Source organism: Cavia porcellus, unplaced genomic scaffold (genome assembly GCF_034190915.1).
Source record: "Cavia porcellus strain 051 isolate PalLab524CR breed Dunkin Hartley unplaced genomic scaffold, mCavPor4.1 scaffold_1, whole genome shotgun sequence".
NCBI lineage: Eukaryota > Metazoa > Chordata > Mammalia > Rodentia > Caviidae > Cavia > Cavia porcellus.
Genome location: NW_026947484.1, coordinates 89,849,506 through 89,871,582, shown reverse-complemented (window position 1 = coordinate 89,871,582; position 22,077 = coordinate 89,849,506). Strand labels below are relative to the sequence as shown.

The 22,077-nt window shown below is 37.6% G+C and overlaps 1 protein-coding gene across 11 annotated transcripts in view; it reads left to right on the top strand.

The window, feature by feature from the left end:
* The window catches only part of Frem1 (FRAS1 related extracellular matrix 1), a 146,762-nt gene that overhangs the window by 25,854 nt on the left and 98,831 nt on the right, over positions 1–22,077 (top strand). For 10 of the 11 annotated variants that reach the window (XR_010048293.1, XM_063251355.1, XM_003472257.4 and 7 more), the window contains exons 3-10: positions 3,967–4,061; positions 6,494–6,795; positions 8,122–8,318; positions 10,477–10,800; positions 14,021–14,129; positions 15,450–15,581; positions 18,154–18,498; positions 19,156–19,298. Coding sequence is in view for 10 of the 11 variants with exons in the window: in XM_003472257.4 (XP_003472305.2) it covers positions 3,967–4,061; positions 6,494–6,795; positions 8,122–8,318; positions 10,477–10,800; positions 14,021–14,129; positions 15,450–15,581; positions 18,154–18,498; positions 19,156–19,298 (1,647 nt within the window). In the remaining variant the exon portion in view is untranslated. Of the gene's footprint in view, positions 1–79; positions 262–3,966; positions 4,062–6,493; positions 6,796–8,121; positions 8,319–10,476; positions 10,801–14,020; positions 14,130–15,449; positions 15,582–18,153; positions 18,499–19,155; positions 19,299–22,077 lie in introns of those variants that run through there. The other variant, XM_063251359.1, reaches the window with a different exon arrangement.

Here is a 22,077-nt window from a genome sequence, read left to right as displayed (position 1 = left end):
TTCTGTTCACTCTGTTCAGTAGTGTGTGTGTGTGTGTGTGTGTGTGTGTGTGTGTGTGTGTGAGAGAGAGAGAGAGAGAAAGAGAGAGAGAGAAAGTGGGGTGGGGCAGCCTTCCAAAGGTTGGAATGGGCAGTTATTGGAGGGTCTACTGTGATCAGTCTTTATAGGATTATTCCTGCCTCAAATCATTGACAGTCAGGGTACCTTTGGATAAGATGTCAAGACTTTAAGGACATTCTCTTGACCCTCAGAACGGCAAAGGTAAAACATGAAGGCATTTTCATTTATTAATATCACTTAGGTGTTCACTTGAGAAAGGGAGGTGTGAAGAGCTCTCAGCATTCACAGTTCTTCAAAAAATTTTGCATAAATATTTCCCCCTTTAATCAAAACTCCAGGGATTTTCTTATTTAAGGGTATTACATGGTTACTTGTTTTGCAGGGTAAAGAGTCACCTGCTAAGTCTGTATATATATATATTTTGTACTGGGAATCAAACTCACGATCTCACGCTTGCCATGCAGGGGCTCGTCGCTGAGCTAAGTCCCCGGCCCTTAAGTCTGTATTTTTATATATTGCTTTTGCTTAATATATACATGGTAGAAAGTTGCTTCTGATTTTGCTGCTTGATCTTGCTGTGGCTTCACTTTGCTCCCAAGGCAAACAGTCTTGAGAATATGCAATTCTAGATGCTGCTGCTGCTTTTGGAAAATTGCACCAGTTCAGTTGCTGAACTATGAATGTTATTTCTTCTCCATTTAAGTACAGACACATACATCATACAGCTATGTAAAGAAGCACTTTATGCTACAGACTGAACAAAAAGAATCAGATACTAGCTCAGTGATTTATTTAGCATTTTATTTGCCTAACTTAAAGTTATGGTCCAATTCTGAAACCTCAGACTTCTATGGAAAGTAGTCCCTTATTAGGGGTATTTCTGATGTGGTAGTAGCCAGAAGTGTCCCTCCAAATTCCTGTTAGATTTTCTCTACCAGTTTTAAGACTTTTGAAGAGTTAAAGAGCTTCAGAAGGGTTCCAAAGCATTAGAATACAATCATGTTGGAGGGTAGTGTGACATTTTAGTTGCAAGTGTTTGGTAGTTTCAACTTCATCCTGATTTTAGAGGACTAGAAACTTTGATAGACAGTGGCCCAGTCAATATCTTTTTACCAGGTGTTCAACACTTATTTAGAGGTGAGGCTGAATAGTATTACTTTGGAGAAAAGTAAAAACAAAATTCTTGCTGGCAGCCAGCGGGGGCAAGTCCTCTAAGCTGTCATCCAGTATATTTACCTGGGATCCTATGGGAGCAAAGCCTTGTCATTCACCAGTTTCTGGTCAGAGAAGGCAATTTGGAGAGGAACTATCCAGCCTCTGAGGGTGATACTTTCCTTACTCCACATGGCCTGTGACTTCTTAACACATGTGACCTTCGCTCTGAGGGTAACAAACAACAAATTACCTTCATTATATACTTTTAGTGATGTTTTGATGTTCTGATTGTTTGGGCTGCTCTGAGGCAGTAGGGAACAAAAAGGGTTCCAAGTGACTAGAATTTAGTAAAAAGAAAAAGTGTGATGACAAGGTCTAAAGATTGCATTAGACTTCCAAGTCATCTCCATCTTAAACTTTCTCTGATTTTAAGGCAAAACGCTAGTTATTAGGAAGATAATATGGAGTAGAAACAACAAAACACCTGGCTGATTTGGGATATTCTGAACTAGGATATACCCTCTACATACTGATCTGCTAGTTTATTTTTCCTCCTTTAAAAAAACTAGAACCTATTCCTGGATATTCAGCATTCGTATTCCAAAGGTTAAATAGTATCACCCAAACTGATGTGCATCATCTGAAGTGGGCATGTGATTTATATCTTCTAAAATTTATTCTATGGCAGGAGAGCCCATCAAAATGTGAAATCTCATCACCATTTTACCAAATATTAAACTTTTGTTATGGAAAAATGTACACTGTGGGAGAACTGTGTTTCTCAAATAGCTTGATAATCATCCCATTTCTTTTTTTAAGTCCTGAAATTCAACAAAAATAAAACTCCCAAGTAGTTAGGCCTGGGTGTGGGGGGATTTTAGCTTGACTTTTAACTCTTTTAGGCTTAAACTTCTCCCCAGAGATTCATTTTTTTACAGAGTTTTTGAAATTTTAAGCATGGTAAGTGCACTGTGTGCACACACATGCACACACACAACCTAAACATTATTCTTTAATAGAATTTAATAGTAAACCAAAAGCTAGGCTCATGTGAACCCATTCCTAGTGAGACAGCAGCATTAACAGCATCCTGCTGTGTAATGAACACTTTTGTGTGATTTGCACAGAAAATGTTTTGTTTAACATCTGTTCAATTAGTATTTTCTTTTCATTACTGAAGTTTATTTTAGAATCAACAGGTTCATTTTCCTATTGGATGTTTAGAAAGGGACTTCAGTGGGTACATGCCCGCGATTTCTGTTTAGATAACCCCCCTTGAAATAGGCCATTAGACAAGGTCACTGGTGACATGTTTCCTCATGTTTTAGGACAAGACTTCCTCTCAGCAGCACTTCTCACGCCTGTCCCAGAGTAAGAGGTTTCCTAGGTGGAAAAGCACCTCAGTTTAGCACCGAGTGGGCCTTTTTAAATAGGAAATGCAGCAATAAGAAAATTTCCCTAGTTTGAACCAATTTACTGTCATTAAAGTGAGTAATGAGTTAGGAATGTGTGACAATTTAATTATAAATTGTAATTGAAAAACAGTTGAAGTGGAAAAAACAAAGCTAGACAGTAATTAGAAAAGGATTTAGCTCTCCTTTGTTTTATTTAGTAAATTTATGGACAATTATGGTTGTCGCCTTTTATAAAAGGGAAACATATTACAAAACATAAAACAGATGTTTCTTTTAACAAAGCAGATTGTCTCTTTATTACCACAACTATTTGTCAATGATATGGGAAAGGACTTTCCTTGATCTCCTTCCTACTTGTCAATTAAAAACAGGATCCAGTGCTATCTATGGGACAAGAAAATAATTTGTATTAGTGATAACGTTTTCTCAGGGTACATTATGTTGTCTGAAAATGCTTGAAGCTGGAAAAGGAAGAGACTAAACACCATGAACTGTACAGTGAGGGTATGTAAAGATCTCAAAGGCATTTCTCAAAACTACCAGGTCAGGTTGGGCAGAATGAGGGTCACAGTGAGTGGAAAGAAAGATTTCTCCAAAAACTAGTATTTCCAAAATAGGTTTTAAAAAAAAAAGAGAAAACTAGGGTTCTTATTAAAAAAAAAGCAAATAAATAAATAAATAAATAAGCAATTTCCTTAATAATTTTGAGTGAGGTAATGTAGTTCATTGTAACTATATACAAACAGAGGAAATAGTCCTTCAAACTCTGTTCATTGGCCATCTGTGCCAGTACTTTGCAATAACTAATAACAATTGTAGAGTACGTTCGACTCTGAATAGTGTCCATAAGTCAGTGACTTCATTTTTAATAGGAAAATGCTATAGGAAAAGAAAGAAATAGAAGGGAAGCAAAAATACACAGAACAAACACAGCACGGTTGTGGTGTTTGTTGGATGTTTTGCTGTGATGGATGTTTTGCCATGCAGACACACAGAAAGACCTAACTCAATTACTATAATCCCCAGAAGGGAGAAAATAAAACTTTGATAAATGGAACCATATTTTAAAAGCAGTGTGTCTGAGAAAAGATAATTAGAGAAGTAGTCACCCCTTAATTTATTTTCTTGATCCCGTTGTATTTTTATAAATTAGATATTCTCAAAACAAGGCACAGCTGTCCAAGCAGGGTGGTGACAGGTATGGTTTTTGGTGTTTAAAACACACAGGCACACACATGCGCACCACTGTTTTTCCGGACAGTACCCTAGAGCTAGAAAAATGAAACTTCATACCAATTTTCTCATAGATATTTATCCGTTTCTTCATGTGAACTAGGTCTTTGACTGCCATTTCCTTCCTAATGAAGTAAGGTATACTCACAACGGTTGCCCGATTCTTCATGAAGACACCGTGAAGCTCAGACTTTACAGGTGAGGGGCGCAGGAATATTACTTATTTCTTGCCAAACAATTATCCTGTGACTTCCTGGGCTTTTCCTGGGACTATGTATTATCATGACAGCAGCTAATAGATTGCAAACAAGAAGGTAATCAGTGAAATCGGAGAACCTGAGTGGGTGATACAAGAATGCAGCCAACCTTCAATCATTTTCATTTGCATCACCTTCACTTGGCTTTTCCACAAATTATTAACTGTGTTCTTTTCCCCTTTAGTGCTTTTACACAGATATCTCTAGTATGCCAACCCATCATTTGTAATGGGAAATAGAAATTACAAACTACAAATCCTGAATGAGAATCAGGTAAAAAATACTCCAAAATTAAATGAAATCTTTTAAATTACTGGCTACTTAAAGTAGTGCAGTTTTTTAAAACATTAAATAATATAAATATGTTTAAAATCAATTGCAAAGTTAAACATAGAAGTGACCATATGATCCAGTAATTTCCCTTATAGGTATAAACTCAGAGAAATAAAATTCTAAGTTTATACAAAACCTTGTATAGAAGTGTGCATTGCAGCATTGTTCTTAACAGCTAAAATATTGAACAATTCCATTGATGAATGTTATATTCATGCCACGGACTATTATTAAGCCATTCAAAGGAATAAAGCTCTGATCCATGCTACAACATGAACTAACCTTGAAAATATTATGCTAAGTAAATAAAACCAGGTACAAAACATTATATGTTGTGTAGTCCTATTTGCATGGCGTGTCCAGAAAGCCATAGAGGCAGAAGTAGATTAGAACTGTAGTTGGCAGAGGCTGAAGGGGAGGCAAGTGAGGCGTGAATACCAATGAGTTACTTTTGGGGTGACGAAATGTTCTGAAATTAGTCATAATGGTTATGTAAATTATGGATATAGCAAAGGCTGCAGAATTATGCCGTGTAAAAGAATGAATTTCATAATATAGGATCATATATTAATAAACTTAAATTTAAGGTTATAATTATAGTATTACTGATTTAATTGAAACAACTGAGAACTCAGTATAGGTGGAGTAGACCTTTATATAGTTTTTTACTTGTCTTTTATTACTCTTGAGAATATTTTGTTAAAGTATGTTGGTGTGGATTTCCTTTAAGCACAAAGTGATGTGAAAGTCTTTTGAAGAAGACACTTAATAGTTCGAGTCATTGTGAAAACATTTATGATCACCTACTGTAGGTAAGGGTCTATGTTGGGCATAAGAACCTCAAGAATGAAGAAACACAGGCTCTTTTGGTGCTCATGAGCCAATGCACAATAGATGGGCAGATACTTAGGAAGCAGAGCTGCAAATGCCAAAGGAAAAGCACAGAAAATAAAGTGGCAAGGAGTCCTTAGACACCTACAGAATTGTCGGACGGGGTTGTTTGGTCTTTTCAAAACTCTAGAATTAAAACAACAACAACAAAATTGACTTCAAAGAGTTTGCCAGGAAAGGTTGAAAAGCTAATAAATTCTGGTTGATCCCACTCCTTTCTGAAAACTCTAGGGACAGGGAAGTTTGAAAAGTACACATGCAGGGTGGAAGGAGCCAGGGTTGCTCTTGGTTTTGAGGACAATAAAATTGAATATTTGGAAGAATTGGAGGCAGAGAGAGGATCAGGGAGCATATTTATTTCCCTTATCTCTATGGTAACTGTTTTGGAATGCTATTGGGCCTCTCTGTCTCCAGTCTCCTCATCTGTAAAGTGAAATTGACAATACCTATTATAGATTCTTATAAGGATCAGAAAGATTCTGTTGTAAACTTTAGCATAATGCCTGGACCATAATAAAAGCATATTTATTAAGATTGCATTATTAATGCAAACTTATCACTGATTTAAAAAAAATAGTGGCCTATCTTTATCAACAATGCAATTGTAGAGAACAGAGCACCCTCAGGACTCAGAACAGTCACCGAGGGGATTGAAGCAATGGCTGTAAACCATTGCTGATTGACTTTACACATTTAAGTTCTGAGCCGAGCACCCAGACTAGTTAAATGATCACCCATTTAGTGGCGTTTCCAAAGAACAAAAGGGCCATAATACTTCGTTTGATACCTCAGAAACCCTTCTCCCCTTCAGTCCTGAGTTAACACTCAAACTGTAAATCCCACAGGATTTGTATTCTTAAATTACATGTGTGCTGGAAGTCAGATGCTAAGCTCTCAGCAGTCACTAAACAGCAGTGTGGATGCTGAGTGGAAGGCAGGTGTTGCAAGAAAGGTGTTCAGAGCGAGAAGTGGCAGGAAAAGAGAAAAAGAGCTGTGAATAGAGTTAGGAGTAGAACATGAAATAAAGTTCAAAATTCATCTCATGTACAAATTTCGTGAAGGTCCATCTTTGAGCTTCAAGCTCAGTGCACAGGGTTCAGAAGTATCTGAGCATCAATAAATCCTGCCTTTGCTTTGTTCTGTGCACAGATTTACAGAAACAGACACCTTCACAGAAACCTTTCTCCTGTGGGTCTATCTCCTGGAACCGGACTGTCACATCATCCAGATGAGGAGCCATGTGCTGGAGGTGTCTGAATTCTATGGCTTGTCCCGAGCGATTGATAAGAACCTGCTCCAATTCGATTATGACAGGACGGCTGGCCTGGAGTGCACAGTAAAGCTGGACCCTGTGAGAACTCATCTGCCAGCCCGTGGCCAGATGGTTGTGGTAGAACCTCGACCAGAAGGACCTCGTGGAGATCAGCCACACAGTTTTTTTCCTGAGTCCCGTATGATATCCTTCAATACTTATTAGAATGTTACTAATGTTGACCAAAATATCCCCAGTCATTTTCCACTATGACAAAGGGTTCTATGAATGAATGTAACTTTTGTCTGGTTGAAAAGTAGGAGAGCTTAAACTTTAGGAGCAGAAAGACCTAGATTTGAAAACAACCTCTGCTATTTATTTCCTGAATTATTTTAGTTACTAACTGCTATGAGACACTGTAAGTTGGCAGAAGATAATATAGTTGCACCACAGGGATATGTAAAGATGGGAGTAAATAAAATTACACACGCACACACACAGAGCATGGTATAGTGTCTGACTCAGAGTAAGTACTAATCGGTTGTTAGCTGTTACTAACAGCAATGGCAGTAATAGTAAGGCTAGTTTATTTATGTGTCCTTATGTGTTATTGCATTATGATCTAATGTGAAGCAGAGCTGATAGGTAACAGCCATAGTTTAATTCAAGGAGAATTGATGGATAATTTTCCTTCTGTTATTCATTAAGTCAATTTATTTTAGGCACTTCCTATATACATTAAAGTGTTGTTCTATAGGAAATGTGCCAAGAAATGTAAGGAATATTCATGACTGTAAATAATGGCTTGAATTTGGATGAAAGTTTACAGCTGAAGGTGTGCTTGAACAAAAATGATCTCATTTGATTTTTACAACTGTACAATTTTGAAACAGATTATCTATTTTATACATCACGGACATGAGAATCAGAGAATAAGCTGTCTGTGAGTATCCCAGACCCAACGAGAGTGAGAAATCCAATTGGTAAGAGACATGAGGACTCCTTGACCTGAGAAATACTTGTGAGATTCAGTGAGACAAAAAAGGTTTACTTGAGCAGTGACAGAATGCTTAAGAAAGGATTTGTGAAAGACTCATTGGATGTAGAAGGATACACAAGGATTTGAGTGTATTTGAGGATCTGGATGAGAAGAGCAGGACAGGAGACACCGTGTGACAGAGCCATCAGGCTGATGCATCAAAGAAAAGATCATAGCTGGGCTGGAGAAGTCCTGCAGTAGATCACTGTCCCATGCTTCAGAGATGTTCACATACCAGAAAACACATTTCATTATCTTTTATCTCAAAGTTTTAGTGGTGAGGTTTGGAGAGACAACTCCTCTCTTCTGTAAAGGAAATTAACAGTTTTCAACAGAATGGCAGCCCACTCAGTGAGTGGTAGGAGGTGTACATGAGTGTGCCTGGGCAGTGAGAAAGTGTAGCATCCGTGGGAGAATGGTCTTTCATTTAACTTTTACAACAACTGTGTTCAAATGGCAATCCTCATACAACACTGTGCATTCTAGAACTGGGAACAGAACTGAAGTGTCCAGACAGAAGCTGTACCCTGGGATTGAAGAAAATAGAAAGTCTCAAAGTGAGCTGTGAGGAGTTCCTGCTGATGGGGCTTCGTTATCAACACATGCAACCCCCTTCTCCGAACATCGATTATATCTCCATCCAGCTCGACCTCACAGACAGCAGGAGTAAAATTCTTTACAAGGTAAATCCAATTCTGTGTTGCTGTCCTTACCTGGTTCACAGGAAGAGAGCCACCTCTAAGGGGGAGCTCAGGCTGGCTCCTATTCCAGAAAGAGTATTAGGGTGGAGCAGAACAGTGTGTAGCTGGAACTGCAGTCTCGTTTATTCTGTCAGTAAGTACTTAAATTAGTAGCTTCCATATGCAATATTAGCCCAAAATTTCTCTTTTTCCTTGTAGCTGTACATCCCAACTTGGGAAGGACTGGGGCTATGTACATGTTTACTTTCTTTATTCTTCCCCTCCAGAAATTTTTTATTAATTTAATTTTATTAGTTTATTTTTGAGACAGGGTCTCTTTATGACTGACCTTGAACTCATTTATGTAGTCCAAGCTGGCTTGGAACTCATGAGGCTCCTCCTGCCTCAGCCTCTCGAGTGCTTGGATTTAGGTGTGCGCCACCACATCTGGCATACATCTTTTTACATTTCTTGGTTCTGCCAACTGCATCCAAGGCCTTGCACATGCTAAGAATGCACTGTACCACTGAGCTGCACCCCAGCACCACCTCCCTGAACGCCTTTTCTATTGTTGACTGACTCTTGGTAATATCTTCTTCTTGATGCTGCCTTTTCTCTTGGCATTAAAGTCCACTCTGCAAGGCCACAGGAAACTAGGAGGGAGGAGTATCTAAGTGCCACTTTCATGGTTGTGGCACTTAATATTATTTTCCCTCTTTCCCACTTCAGAATGGAGGATTGGGTCATTGGGTCAAGGTAACAGGATTCCAAAAGCTCCCTCCATCTTCCAATAGCTTTCAATTTTTCTCACTCTTTCTCCTCTTGATCTCTTTATATTGAAATGATGACCAAAAGTGAAGTCAACTTTTATGAAATATTTGGCCTACTACTCTACTGACTTGTGTACTCTATAACTTGTTTATTTGGGAAACTAGTGCCACAGTGCATCTGTAGAAAGAGCTCAGATTTTGGGCTGATGTAAAGATGATCTGGAATGAACTTAGAAAGTCCATTTTTATGATTGATCTTTCCACTAGAATTTCTCCAAAAAGGCCTACTCAAATATTGAACATTATTACCCCAAAGAGTGGATCATTTAAGGAAAGATAAGGAAATGATTAAACAGGATCATAGGACTTTAGATTTAAGATCTGGAGGGACAAACCCTTTGAGGTGGTTCATTCTAACTGATTGGGTAGATCAGCTGGGGTAGATTCCTCTGTCTGTTGTTACTAGGTAAGGGTATGAACTCTGCATACAGCTTGTCTGGGTTCAGACATCTCCATGGTTGGAGGCTTAGTTATCAAAGCCATATTTGTTTCATTCTGCTCAACACTGGAAACTAGACTAGGAGTGATTGCCGTACAGATGAACCACAATGGTTCTCTCAGCAGGGGCTCACGTTGCGGCAGGGATTCTTCTGATGCACAACTCTGAGACCTCAGGTTCCATGAAGTCATTGCATGGCTTCTTTGGGAGATCTTTTACTCATAGTTCTCTTATTTTGGGAGAATGCATTTCTAACCTGAAGTTTCACTTGTGAGGCCCTTGCTCTACTAAACAATTGAGCAACTCTCTTTCAGTTCCAGGAGTAGAGTTATAAAGACATGTTTGCTTCAACTTTTCCTTCCCCCTTTAAAACCACCTTGCAAGAGATGGGCAGGATGACAAGCAGAGGTTACTGGTGTGTGCCAACCACTACCAACTCCTTTGCTTTGGTTGTTTCATTTAGTCTTTACTGAATAATTGAAGTATGAAATTTCCATTTATAGATATAAAGGAAATGAAACTTAATAGTTGGATAACTTGTCTACATTTATACAAATTATGAGGGCTGGAGACAGGATCACAAGGACAGTTCTTTTTGATATCAAAATGCATGCCCCCTTTTTAACTGTGGCTGCATATTGCAGTCTCTGAAGAGTTCTAAAAATACTATTTTTCTTGTCCCCTCGTTGGAACAGTTAGATGCCTGGAGATGGGTCCTGATTAACATTATGTGTCTAATGCTCCCTAGGTGATTTTAATGTGCAGCCAGGCTTCAGATCACAGCTGGGTACATGCTGGGCTGTAGCTTTATTATGTATCATGCCATTAACCCTGTATATTATAGTTTCATTCATATTATCTCCTCCTTTGTGTTTTATTTCTCCTTCAAAAGTCAGAGAGTGCGTGGTTGCCTGTCTATATCAGAGCTGGCATTCCAAACCAGATTCCAAGGGCTGCATTCATGGCCATGTTTATTCTGGAAGTGGATCAGTTCATCCTGACCTCTTTGACTACATCTGTTCTGGACTGTGAAGAGGATGAGACCCCTAAACCATTGTTAGTATTCAACATCACCAAAGCCCCCCTCCAGGGCTATGTCACTCACCTGATGGATCACACACAGCCTATCTCTTCATTTACCTGGAAAGATCTCAGCAACATGCAGATTGCTTATCAGCCACCAAACAACAGCCACTCGGAGAGGAGACATTACGAGGTAAGAAGGAAGGCAAGGCATCCGGCCTACTTGGTACTCACAGAATTACTTATGAGTTCACATTCATTAACCCTCAGGTTCAGATTCCTGTATATATTTGTTGCTTCAGAAGAGAATCATTTACCATAAATCAGGGTGCAAACTAAGTGCCAGGAAAGTCAGCCGGTGAAACAAATCAGCAAACCTGCACCAAAGTGTCGTGATGTGACAAACTGAAGGAGCTACAGCCTCAGCAAGTAGCTGCAACTCAGCTCCAAATCATCAGTGTCACATGGGATCTCTGGTGGACCCAGAGTGCTGTAACTGTCATTGGTCTAGGGAAGTTGGGAAGCATATTTTTAAAAAAATTGCTTCTTAATTTTTCAATTAAAAAAGTAATTTAAAACAATAAAATATATTGTGCCAACTACAAAAATATTTAAGAGGGCCACGTTTGGCCCAGGCTTTCTAGTTTGGGAGCTCTGACGTCCTTCCCCAGCCTTCTACAAGGTAAACCATTTATGTGAGAAATGAGTTTGTTCGTGACTTCTTAATAACAAATTCTTTTATTTCTTTTTGTTTGCAAAAACTTTTTATGAGGGGTATTCAAGTTTTAACTAATAACACTGAGTCAGGGAAGCAGTCTCATCTGGTAGCTAATTTCATTGTCAGACTTTCCTGTAGTAAGTCCTCCTTCTATCTGATCTAAATCCCTTTTGCTATAGATTCAGCCTCTTTCCTCTTGTTTTGCATTCCGTGGTGGTGCATTCCGTGGAACAGCTGCTTAGAGGCTTGCACATAATAACACTTCACATTTTTAAAGACCCACCAGCAAGTTGATTGGAACAGGATGGAAAATTTAAACGAGCAGATTGATATAGACTGGAGTTGAGGTTTATTAAGGAAAATGAGTGTCCCTGGGGTAACCAAACTGTCCTCTGTGTAATTTAGGCATTTTCAGCATTTAGCCTCAAGGGCAGTCAAAAGACTTCAGACTAGAACTGCTGTATTTTGCCCTTTGCTGTAATGTCTTCTCTTTGTGTAGTATATATTTAGCAGCTAGTCTTTCTTTCCTTTTCTCATCTCTTTTTCTGGAATCTGAAGGAATTTCTCATTATATGAGCAATAACAACCTTGAGCTCACACATAAAGCATTCTATTTTGGCTGTTTCTTGGAATATTTTCTAGTATTGTATAATGTAATTTTAAGGAAGAGCCTACCAAATGTGTGATTTTATTGTTGTTAGAGGTGACTCTTAATATTCTCAGTGGAGTTTTATGTGCTTTTTAAGCACGTGGGGTGAAAGAACAGGGCCCGTGGCCCAATCTAATATGTATTTTACATTATACCTCCAAAACAAGTATCTTCTGCCTCTGTCACGTTTCATTTTTAGTTTGTTACTTTGGCATCTTCAAACTATTTCTTTTCTTGTTTAATATTTGTAGACCCATGGCAATCTGTCTTCTTTTTTTCTACCCTTTCAAGTAGACACCACATTCTTCAAAAGTAGGCAATGTGCCTTATATTTATGAATTATATCCTACCTTCCTCTGTCAATATCTGCTATGATATACATATTGCACGTAATAAAGCTCAAATTTTATCATGCATTCTCAACTTGTTGGGTACAGCTTTCATGAGAACAAAAAATTCTAGGTATTTAAAAATATATTTAGTAGGACAGATGCCTTTAAATTTGAGTGCCAAAGTGGCATAAGCGCCTGCCTTGCAAGCAGGCAGTCGTGAGTTCGATCCCTGGTACCGATAAAAAGGAAAAAGACAAAAGACAAAAAAAAAAAAAAAAAAAAAAAAATTTTGAGTGCCAAAATCTGTACCATTGACATTTTGGATCACATAATACTTTCTGGTGGGAGTGGTCTTTTGAGTGTTTGGATGTTTGCATCCTTGGCTTCTACTTGCAATTCCCAATAGATATTTTGTGAAACCAAAAAGATATTACCAGTCCTAAATATTCCCTTAAGGTAGAGGTGAGTGCAAAATTACTCTTGACATTCACTGGTATAAAGCTTTTCCCTTGGAGAGAGATTTGAGTAGACTAATACTCTAGAGAGCTAGCCCTAGCAAATGAAGGAACACTACGTCATACTTGCCAATTTCAGATTAATTCTTTTATGGAGAAGAAAATTTAAAAGTTTCAATAAATTAAGGAACACAATTTAGAGCCCGAGGGGAGGGGGGATAAAGAGAGGATGGTTAATGCGTACAGGGGCCAGGTGGATAGAAGGAATAGCATAATACAGTAACCATGGTTACAAATTTCATTAGATACTTCAAAATGGCTAATAGAATTTTGCATGTTTCAAACATGGAAATGATAAATATTTGAGGTGACACATATGCCAATTACCCTGATCTGGTCATCACACATTGTATGCATGTATTGATATACCATGCTGGTCCCTATGAATATGTGCAGTTATGAGTCGATTTTTAAAAAATCAAGTTCAATACTTCAGAATAAAATACTTTATCCAAAAAAAAAAAAAAAAAAGATTCACTCCTTATAGGAAAAACAAACAAACAAACAAACTTTAATGAAAGTATCTTACCAAAACTGGATATGGGATAAAGGTTCATTTAGCTGGGCGTGGTAGTGCCTGCTTATAATCCTAGCACTTGGGAGGCTGAGGAAGGAGGACGGCTACGTGTTCGAAGCCAGCCTGGCTCTAAAGTTACTTTAAGCCCAACCTGAAATGTGTAGTGAAACCATGTCTCAAAAATTCAAACAAACAAACAAAACACCCCCCTCAGAAAAAACTGAAAAAAAGAATTTAAATAAAAATATCCAGAGGCTTAAAGCAGATTATTGGTATCAGAATAGAGTGGGTAGCAAGGAGGCTTAACAGTAATGAGCGTGAGGATTTTACGGGTACAGTGGAAATGACTTAACCTTATTTATGTGACATTTCTACAACTTTGGCAAATTTATTTAAAAATGAAATGTATGCTTAAATGAGTAATTTATATAACATGTAAATTTGTCTCAGTTGGTTATAACAATAAATGTTTTTCAAAAATACCATTATTTATCTCCTATTACTTTTTTGAAATTCTGTATTGTTCTCATTCTTTTTTTATTTTAAAAGAAAAAAACTTAAATTTAAAAAAGAGAAGTATCTGAGAACAGTAGAAGCCTTAATCTATCTGCTTGCACAAAATGAGAGTAAGTGGTGCTTTAACTTGTCAGTGTGTGGTTCACATCTATTTGTTTACTTCTAGGTGGAACTGGAGCTGTATGACTTTTTCTTTGCAAAAAGTGCACCCATCACAGTCCACATCTCCATCAGAACAGCAGATACCAATGCTCCTCGAGTGTCCTGGAACACGGGTGAGGCTCAGCAGGTGTCAAGCCACAGGGTTCTGCAGGAATGTAAGAAAGTAGATAAGTCAGGAAAGAAAGATAGTTGTAATCTCATTTTACAATTGAGGTAACTGAAACTTATAGGTTAATGACATCAGAAATATCTTTCCTGCTTGTTTTTATTTTTATTTATTATTTTTTTTCTAGTGGCAAGTTAAGAAGTTTAAATTCAGTGCTGTTGTATCCTTCTTTGTGCTGAGGCTACCTTCTTTCTATGGTAGAACATAAGCCAAAAGAACAACTTTCAACTTTCTTTCACTCACATATTGAAAGTCTTTTTTTTTGGTCTTTTTCGTTTTTATTGGTACCAAGGATCGAACTCACGACTGCCTGCTTGCAAGGCAGGCGCTTATGCCGCTGAGCTAAATCCCCAGTCCCATATTGAAAGTCTTAACCCCATTTCCCTAGAAACAGACTATGAGGCAGATCACATGTACTAATGCTGTACGGAAAGAAGTGCAGGGAGAAAAAGAAGAAAAAGGTGCTGTGTAGTCCATTTTCTATCACTGTAACAAACACCTGAGAAAGATTTTATTTAACTTAAAGTGCTGTAGTGCTGATGTTTCCAGGGTGGAGATGCAGCCATTAGGTCTGGGAGGAGATGACAGTGGGGTGTTTAAAAGGTGAACAATTGTCACTTTCCAACTCTATTGGTAGTGAAGATGTTTGATGATGCTATAGCTTATGGACTGAATCCTGATCATTGAATCCAATCTGTATTCTTGCTGTGAAAAGCACACAGATCTCTCTATACCTCTGGCATGCACATTCCAAGCAAAAGGTGTTGTTTCAGACCATTAATTACAGACTTTAGTTTCTTAGTGGAGTCTACATTAAGTACATCTAATGGTGTTAAACATGCCTGAACACAGTAGCTCTGTGTAAGTATACTGAACCAAATACTACTAACATTAATAGGTTATGTATACTTTCAATAAATTATACACAAAAAACACTTTATGACTCTTGTCCACTTAAAATATCTGCATGTAGCTTCCCTGTGGACATTTTGAAATCCAGACCACTGTGGACATAACATACGTTCTTTCCTTGAGTATTCAATTTGATTTTTAAGGATTTATCATAGCTTTCAAGTTGTCAGATTCGAAGCAATAGTATTAAAATAAAATTATTACTAAAAACAGAAGCTACATTCAAGTTTCTTGAAAAGCATCTGAAAAATTACTTTCAGATAGTTTTATGAATGAAAATGAATTAATCTTTTCCTTAAGCAGACATGTCAGATGCCCTACAACTTTGCATGACATTTTCTGCTTCCTCTTGTAGGTCTGAATCTCCTGGAGGGGCAGTCTCGGGCCATCACTTGGGAGCAGTTTCAGATTGTTGACAACGATAACATTGATGCTGTCCAGTTAGTCACCGTTGATGGCCTGCAGCATGGACGGCTTACAGTTAGAGGTGAATGACCTACCTGAGCAACCTTTTACAAAAGAACCCAAGAAATATTTTCTTCAGAAGCAAGTCATATTAAACAGGATATGTATGATGTCTCTTGGGCTTGATTTCCAAATGTAGTTGTCATATGCAGAAAATTAAGCAATCTTGAAATTATCTGCTTTTGTGTAGGATACTCAAGGCATTGTGTGATGATTTGTGAACAGTGGCTTGTACTTGGCAAAGTCTTGCTTTCTGGATGTCATGTAGGACATCTTCAAGATATAATCCTTAGTTAATTATCCTTTTTCTTTGGAAAACAAACTACCTCTCTCTGATTTCTTGGTTTCAGCAAACATACTTAAAATAGAAAAACTTACTTTTAACACTTCAGTGATAATGCTATGATGTTATTGTTAGTTACCATAATTTACATGAAATGAATTTATAATTATAATTACATAGATGATAATTACCAAGATATCATCCTAAAATATAATACTCATACTTTAGGATGAAATAATCTATTCTTTGTAACAGAATAATCCAATTTTCTTCCTAGTCTACCTAACTGTAAAGCAAAAAAAGAGAACTCTCATTTATCATTATTTATCACAAGGAATTATAAAACTAAAAAAAAGATAAACATGATAAATTCTTCTATTCAATTCCAGGACAGCGGGAGGCCAGGTTAAACTGGTATTTGTCAAGGTAGATGTCCAGTTATATCTAAAAGCAATTCAACTCTAGTGGGCTTAATAGAGATTTTTAAAAATCTCTTTAAGACTGAAAGAGATAGAAGGGACAAAGAAAAAAATTATACCCAGCTAAGCATGCTCTCTTAACATGTTTTTCCAGGAGTTTAGTACAATGACTTACAATTATATCTTTTTATCTAATTTGTCACTTACAATGCCGTGGCACAATGGGAGTCTGAAAATTGGAATATTTTTAATCGGTTACAGTGCCATGCCAAAGAAAACCAGAATTCTCTTAGTAAGGAAGAAGTAGAAAGTGGCTATTGGGCTACAAAATAGTAGTGCCTGTTACGTAAATGTTCAGTGATTTATTCTTCTGAGGTCTTTCATGGAGTTAGATGGTATGAGAATAATAGGGTGCCCCTGCCATTAAGAATTGTAATGTTCTAATCAAAATTTGAATCAATGCTTATTAATACTGCTGAAGTGAAATAGGTAACCATAAAGCAATGCTGTTCTGGGATTAGGAGAGGTAAAAAAAATACTAGTAGCATTAATTAACCATTTACTTTGTGCCTATCATTTATCTCATTTCTTTTATTTTAGCTTTATGAAGCAAGACACTATTCCCATATTACAAGTAGGGAATCTAAGACTTAAAGAAGCTGACCTGCCTAAGTAATACACTAGAAAATGGTGGAACTGGGTTTCAATCCAGTTTGTTTTATTTTAGAGCTCTAGCTTTAGTCTCTTATGTCAGTGGCTCTCAAACACTAGCATGCAGTAGACTTCCCTGAAAGGCTGGAAAGAACATTTCTGATTCAGTAGGTCTGGGATGGGGCTTGACAACTTTCTTTCTAACAGATACTCAGATGGGATTGATGACACCTATTCAAGATCGCTCACCTAAGAAGTTGGCCATGTTGGCCAATGAGTTGGAGAAGAAACAGCATTTATTATAGGCTTGTTATTATTCAAGTTCCTTTATCTTTGCTATGGAATATAGATAGGTCTTTGTGTTAGGCAAATAAAACAAAGAAGATATAAACAAATATAGATGATATTTATTAGTGAAATTGGCTTATGAAATTATAAAGACTGAAAAGTCTCATGACATGTTGGAGAACTGAAAAACTCGTGGAGTAATTTGGTCCTAAGACTGAGGCCTGAGAACAGGGCATCTGATTGTGTAACTCCCAGTTCAAGGCCAAAGGTCTGAGAACAAGGGGGTTTGTTGGGGCTGCAGGGGTGCTGGTATGAGTTTCAGGGTTCATAGTACCAGGAGCTCTGATGTGTGAAGGAGAAGATGGATGTTCCAGCTCAAGAGAGAATCCATCCTTTCTCCCTACTTTTGTCCTTCGTAGCCATCAACAGATTGATGGTAGTCTTCCTTTACTCAGTTGTAATGATTCAAATGCTAATCTCTTCTGGAAATACTGTCCTCAGATCATTAAGAAATAATGTTTCTTTATTATTTATTTATTTATGGTGCTGGAGAATAATCCAGCTAAGCTGGCATATGAAGTTAACTATCACAGTATGATTATTCCTGTTTTACAGATGAGTCTCTAATAAATTCCTTGCCTCAGTGTGCACAGTTAAGCAGCAGAATCAGTGTTAAAAACCAGAGTTGTGAAGTCCCAGAGCCCATTAAGCAATCTACAAGCAATTTATGATTTTTTTACTTTATGAGGAGTTTGTCGGGGCTATTAAATCCATTTTTGACTGGTGATATTTGCAGACAATGATGGTTTTTTCTGCCCCAACCCCGCTGTATGTGGGGGAGTACTCGTGTAGTTTCTGGAGGAAGGGGAGTTATGAGTTGTGCCACTTTCCTGTTCCCCCTTCCCGGAGTGATGCGCCCTGCTCAAGCTGCTCTTCCTCTGCTTTCTTCTCAGGAGGGAAAGGATTTCTCTTCACTGTGTCAGATCTTCAGGCTGGCGCTGTCCGCTATCACCATGATGACAGTGACTCCACCAAAGACTTTGTGGTTTTCAGGATATTCGATGGATATCACAGCATCCGTCACAAGTTTCCTATCAACATTTTGCCCAAAGATGACAGCCCTCCCTTCCTTATAACTAATGTTGTGATTGAGTTGGAGGAGGGGCAGACCATCTCCATCCAGGGGTCCATGCTGAGAGCCTCAGACATGGACTCCAGTGATGACTACATCTTCTTTAATATCACAAAACCCCCACGGGCTGGAGAGATCATGAAGAAGCCAGGGCCAGGGCTGATTGGTAAGTTCTAGGCAGTTACAAATGTTTGAATGGAATGGATTCTTTCACTGAGAACTTTCTATGCAGTGGTGAGTTGACTGAAATTGTATCAGAATTTGTGCTAAGGTAGACACCATATTTATGAAGTAAGAGATTATTATTTCCATTTTATAGATGGGAAGCCCAAGATTCAGATAAGCTGAGTTGCCTTCTCCAAGACTGTACGTTCAAAAAGTTCTAGAGCTGAGCCTCAAAATGACCATTACACTATGAAAATGTAGATTTACCTACAAGATAAAGGGAGACGTTTGGCCTGTTCTAGATGACTGACAAAACAATTTCATGGACAGTATTTGTTTATCTGTTGCTAGAATGATTTCATGACTACTTTTAAAGTAGGTAGATCAGGAGTTGGACAAAATAGGGACCAAACAAGTAGTTAGTGTGACATCATATATTTAAAATAAGATGCTTCTTGGAAACATTTTCCAACTCTAATTTTTCTACATTATTAAGATGGGGTAAATATCAATATTAGCCTCTGCTTTATTGTTTATAAATGTTTTGCTTAAAACATTTAAAGCAGATTCCTTGAATACATACAGTAAGCTAATCACAGGAAATTTTTGCAAATCAGTTTAATATAATCTAAACGGTGATATTTTGTGGACCCAATAGGCTATCCTGTCCCTGGCTTCCTTCAGAGGGATTTACTTAATGGAATAATTTACTATCGTCACTTTGGTGGAGAAATTTTTGAAGATTCTTTTGAATTTGTCATGCAGGACAGCCACGAACCTCCAAATCTCTCGGAGCCACAGGTAGGAGACTGTTTCTGAGCACTTCTCTGCAGGCTCACACACAGATATCAGGTCTGGAAGCTATTGTAGCTAAAAAAATTTATGAATTTTATGGGCGTTTTTGTGTGTTTTTGAGGTTACTTAGCTCTGGAATCCTTTTATATAGAACATCCCACACAATTTGGTTGCTTTCTAGCATTCAAGAAAGCAGTTATTCTCGACGTAGTGGTTAAAGTATAAGATCTGTGCCTGAGTTTTCTTTTTCATCGCGGCACTAACTGGTCAACCTGCACACCTCTTTCTTTCCCTATAAAACAGGGAGTAAAAAAACCTTCCTCGTAGAGCTAGTGTGAAGGTGAGTGTCACAGTACTTACACAGCGCTGAACTTTCTAGTCCATGGTAAATGCACAATAAGTTTTCTATTACTGATTGTTGTTCTTAAAGATCTAATAGTTTTACTACCACTAGAAGATATAGTTTAAAGATATAGAAACAAAAAATAAGTGGAAGAAAACACTGTCTTACAGAAAGTACAAAAAAATGGAGTCAATGGAGTATCTGGACAACTATAGAAGGTCGGACTCCTGGCAAAGAGAGGATATTTAATATCAAGGGTTTAAAAAGAAGGCAGCTGAAATTAAGTGATCATCTACTATGCATATAAAATGATCACATACTATGTATCTACGATGAAATTAAGTGATCTTCTATTTTGCTAGCTATTTTATACTTATTGTCTTGCAAGTAATATGTGTATGAATGCAACATTCTCAAACCTGTTCTAGAACGACTACTTAGAAATGATGTCCTATTTATCCTATGTCTTCTTGCAATGTCACCATCACTGGCTTGAGCCAATGTATTGATGACTGAACTTTCCTCTGTTTGCTAAGATAAATATAATGGGAGATGTGACAATTAATCCTGATAAGTCAACTTCACTGGATTGGGAAACACCTAACAGACTAGCAAAACCTGCTACTTGACGTGTCTGGGTGGGTTGTGGTGGCATGGCCTTGAGTATTATTTGTCCCTAGCCTGTTCCTTTCTGGTGCTACACTTCCTGGGCACCATGAACTAAGCAGTTTTATTCTTTTTTTTTTTTTTTTTTTTTTTTTTGTCTTTTTCCTTTTTATCGATACCAGGGATTGAACTCACGACTGCCTGCTTTCAAGGCAGGCGCTTATGCCGCTGAGCTAAATCCCCAGCCCCTAAGCAGTTTTATTCTGCAGGTCTATCAGGATATCTGTCTGGGATCCTGCCAATCGTGGACTGAAACCATAAGCAAATTAAACCTTTCCTGCTTTAGGTTGGAAATGTCAGGTATTGTGTTCAGCTATAGGGATACTAATACAGAAAGGACGATTGGGAAGAAACTGAAGGAGGTCAGTGGTCCCTTTTAAGGCAGAATAAAGAATGAATGAGAAAATTGAATTTATCTGCTTGTTGATGAAGAAGTCAACTTCTTTTTAAATAGCTCCCCCACCCCGACTGTCTTCAATGTACCATTTCTAGGCTATGTTTTTTCTTGAAACCTTAGTTGACTTGATAATTCAAATGGTAACTATTCATAAGATTTTAAAATTATTATTAAGTTTACTGGTACTATGTAGATATATACACTGATCACGTTCGTTACAGTGAATTTGTACCTGTAAATGGTGTATCATGACCCTTCTTTTCTTCCTGTCACCATTCCCTGCCTTCAGCCCCTCTTCCCCTCCTTATTTACAAAGCTTTGTCTCTATTTTATCCTTCTTTCTTGTTTTTCTTTTTCCTTCCTTTCCCCTTTACCCCTTCCTAGTTTCCCTTTCTTTTTGAGCAATTTCTTCCTATTTCACAATATCTATTATGCATTATGCATTTTGGTTCTTATTCACATTTTCAGATTCTCACACCAGAGAAATAATTTGATATTTGCATGTTTGTACAATTTATTTCATTTAAGAGTATGGTCTCAAAGTCCATCCACTTAACTATAAATGTCTCACATTTATCCTTCTTTATGGCTGAGTAGTATTACATTACATGTGAAAAAATACATTTTTTTATCCATTCATCAATTGATGGGCATTTGAATTTGTTTCCAAGATTTAGCTATTACCAGTTGTGTTGCTATAAACATGGGTGCACATGTATTGCTGTGGTATGATGCTTTTAATTCTTTTTTAGCAGTACCAAGAAAGGGAATAGTTGGGTCAAATACACTCCTAATCCTAGTTCTTTGAGAGATCTCCACATTGATTTCCACAGTGGTTGTATCAGTCTACACTCCCACCAACAGCAGAAAAGGGTCCATTTTTCCCACATACTCCTCCAGCAATTTTTGGTTGATTTTTAGATAACAGTCACTTTCCCAGAGTGAGGTGGAATCTTAGCATTTTTTTAATTTGCATCTCTCAAATGACCAGTGATGTTGAATATTTTTTCAAATATTTATTTGGCATGTTTTTACTTTTCATCTGACAAGTATGTATTAGTTTCAGAAGCCCAGTTTTGGGTTGGATCTTAAATTTAGGAGGTCTGATTTTTTTAAAAAAATCCTTTAAATGCTCTACATATTACTCCTTTGTCTGAGGAATAGCTGGCTAACTTTTTTTCCCAACTCTGTAGATTGTCTTTCACTCTGTTGGTAATTTCTTTTGCTGTGAAAAAGCTCTTTAACAAGATGAGATCCCAGTTGTTGATACTTTGTAGTATTTCTTTTGCAGTCTGGGTTTTGTTCCTGAAGTTTCTGCTTATACCTATGTCTTGAAGAGTACTGCCTATTCTATGTTCCAGTAGTTTAGTGTTTCTGTT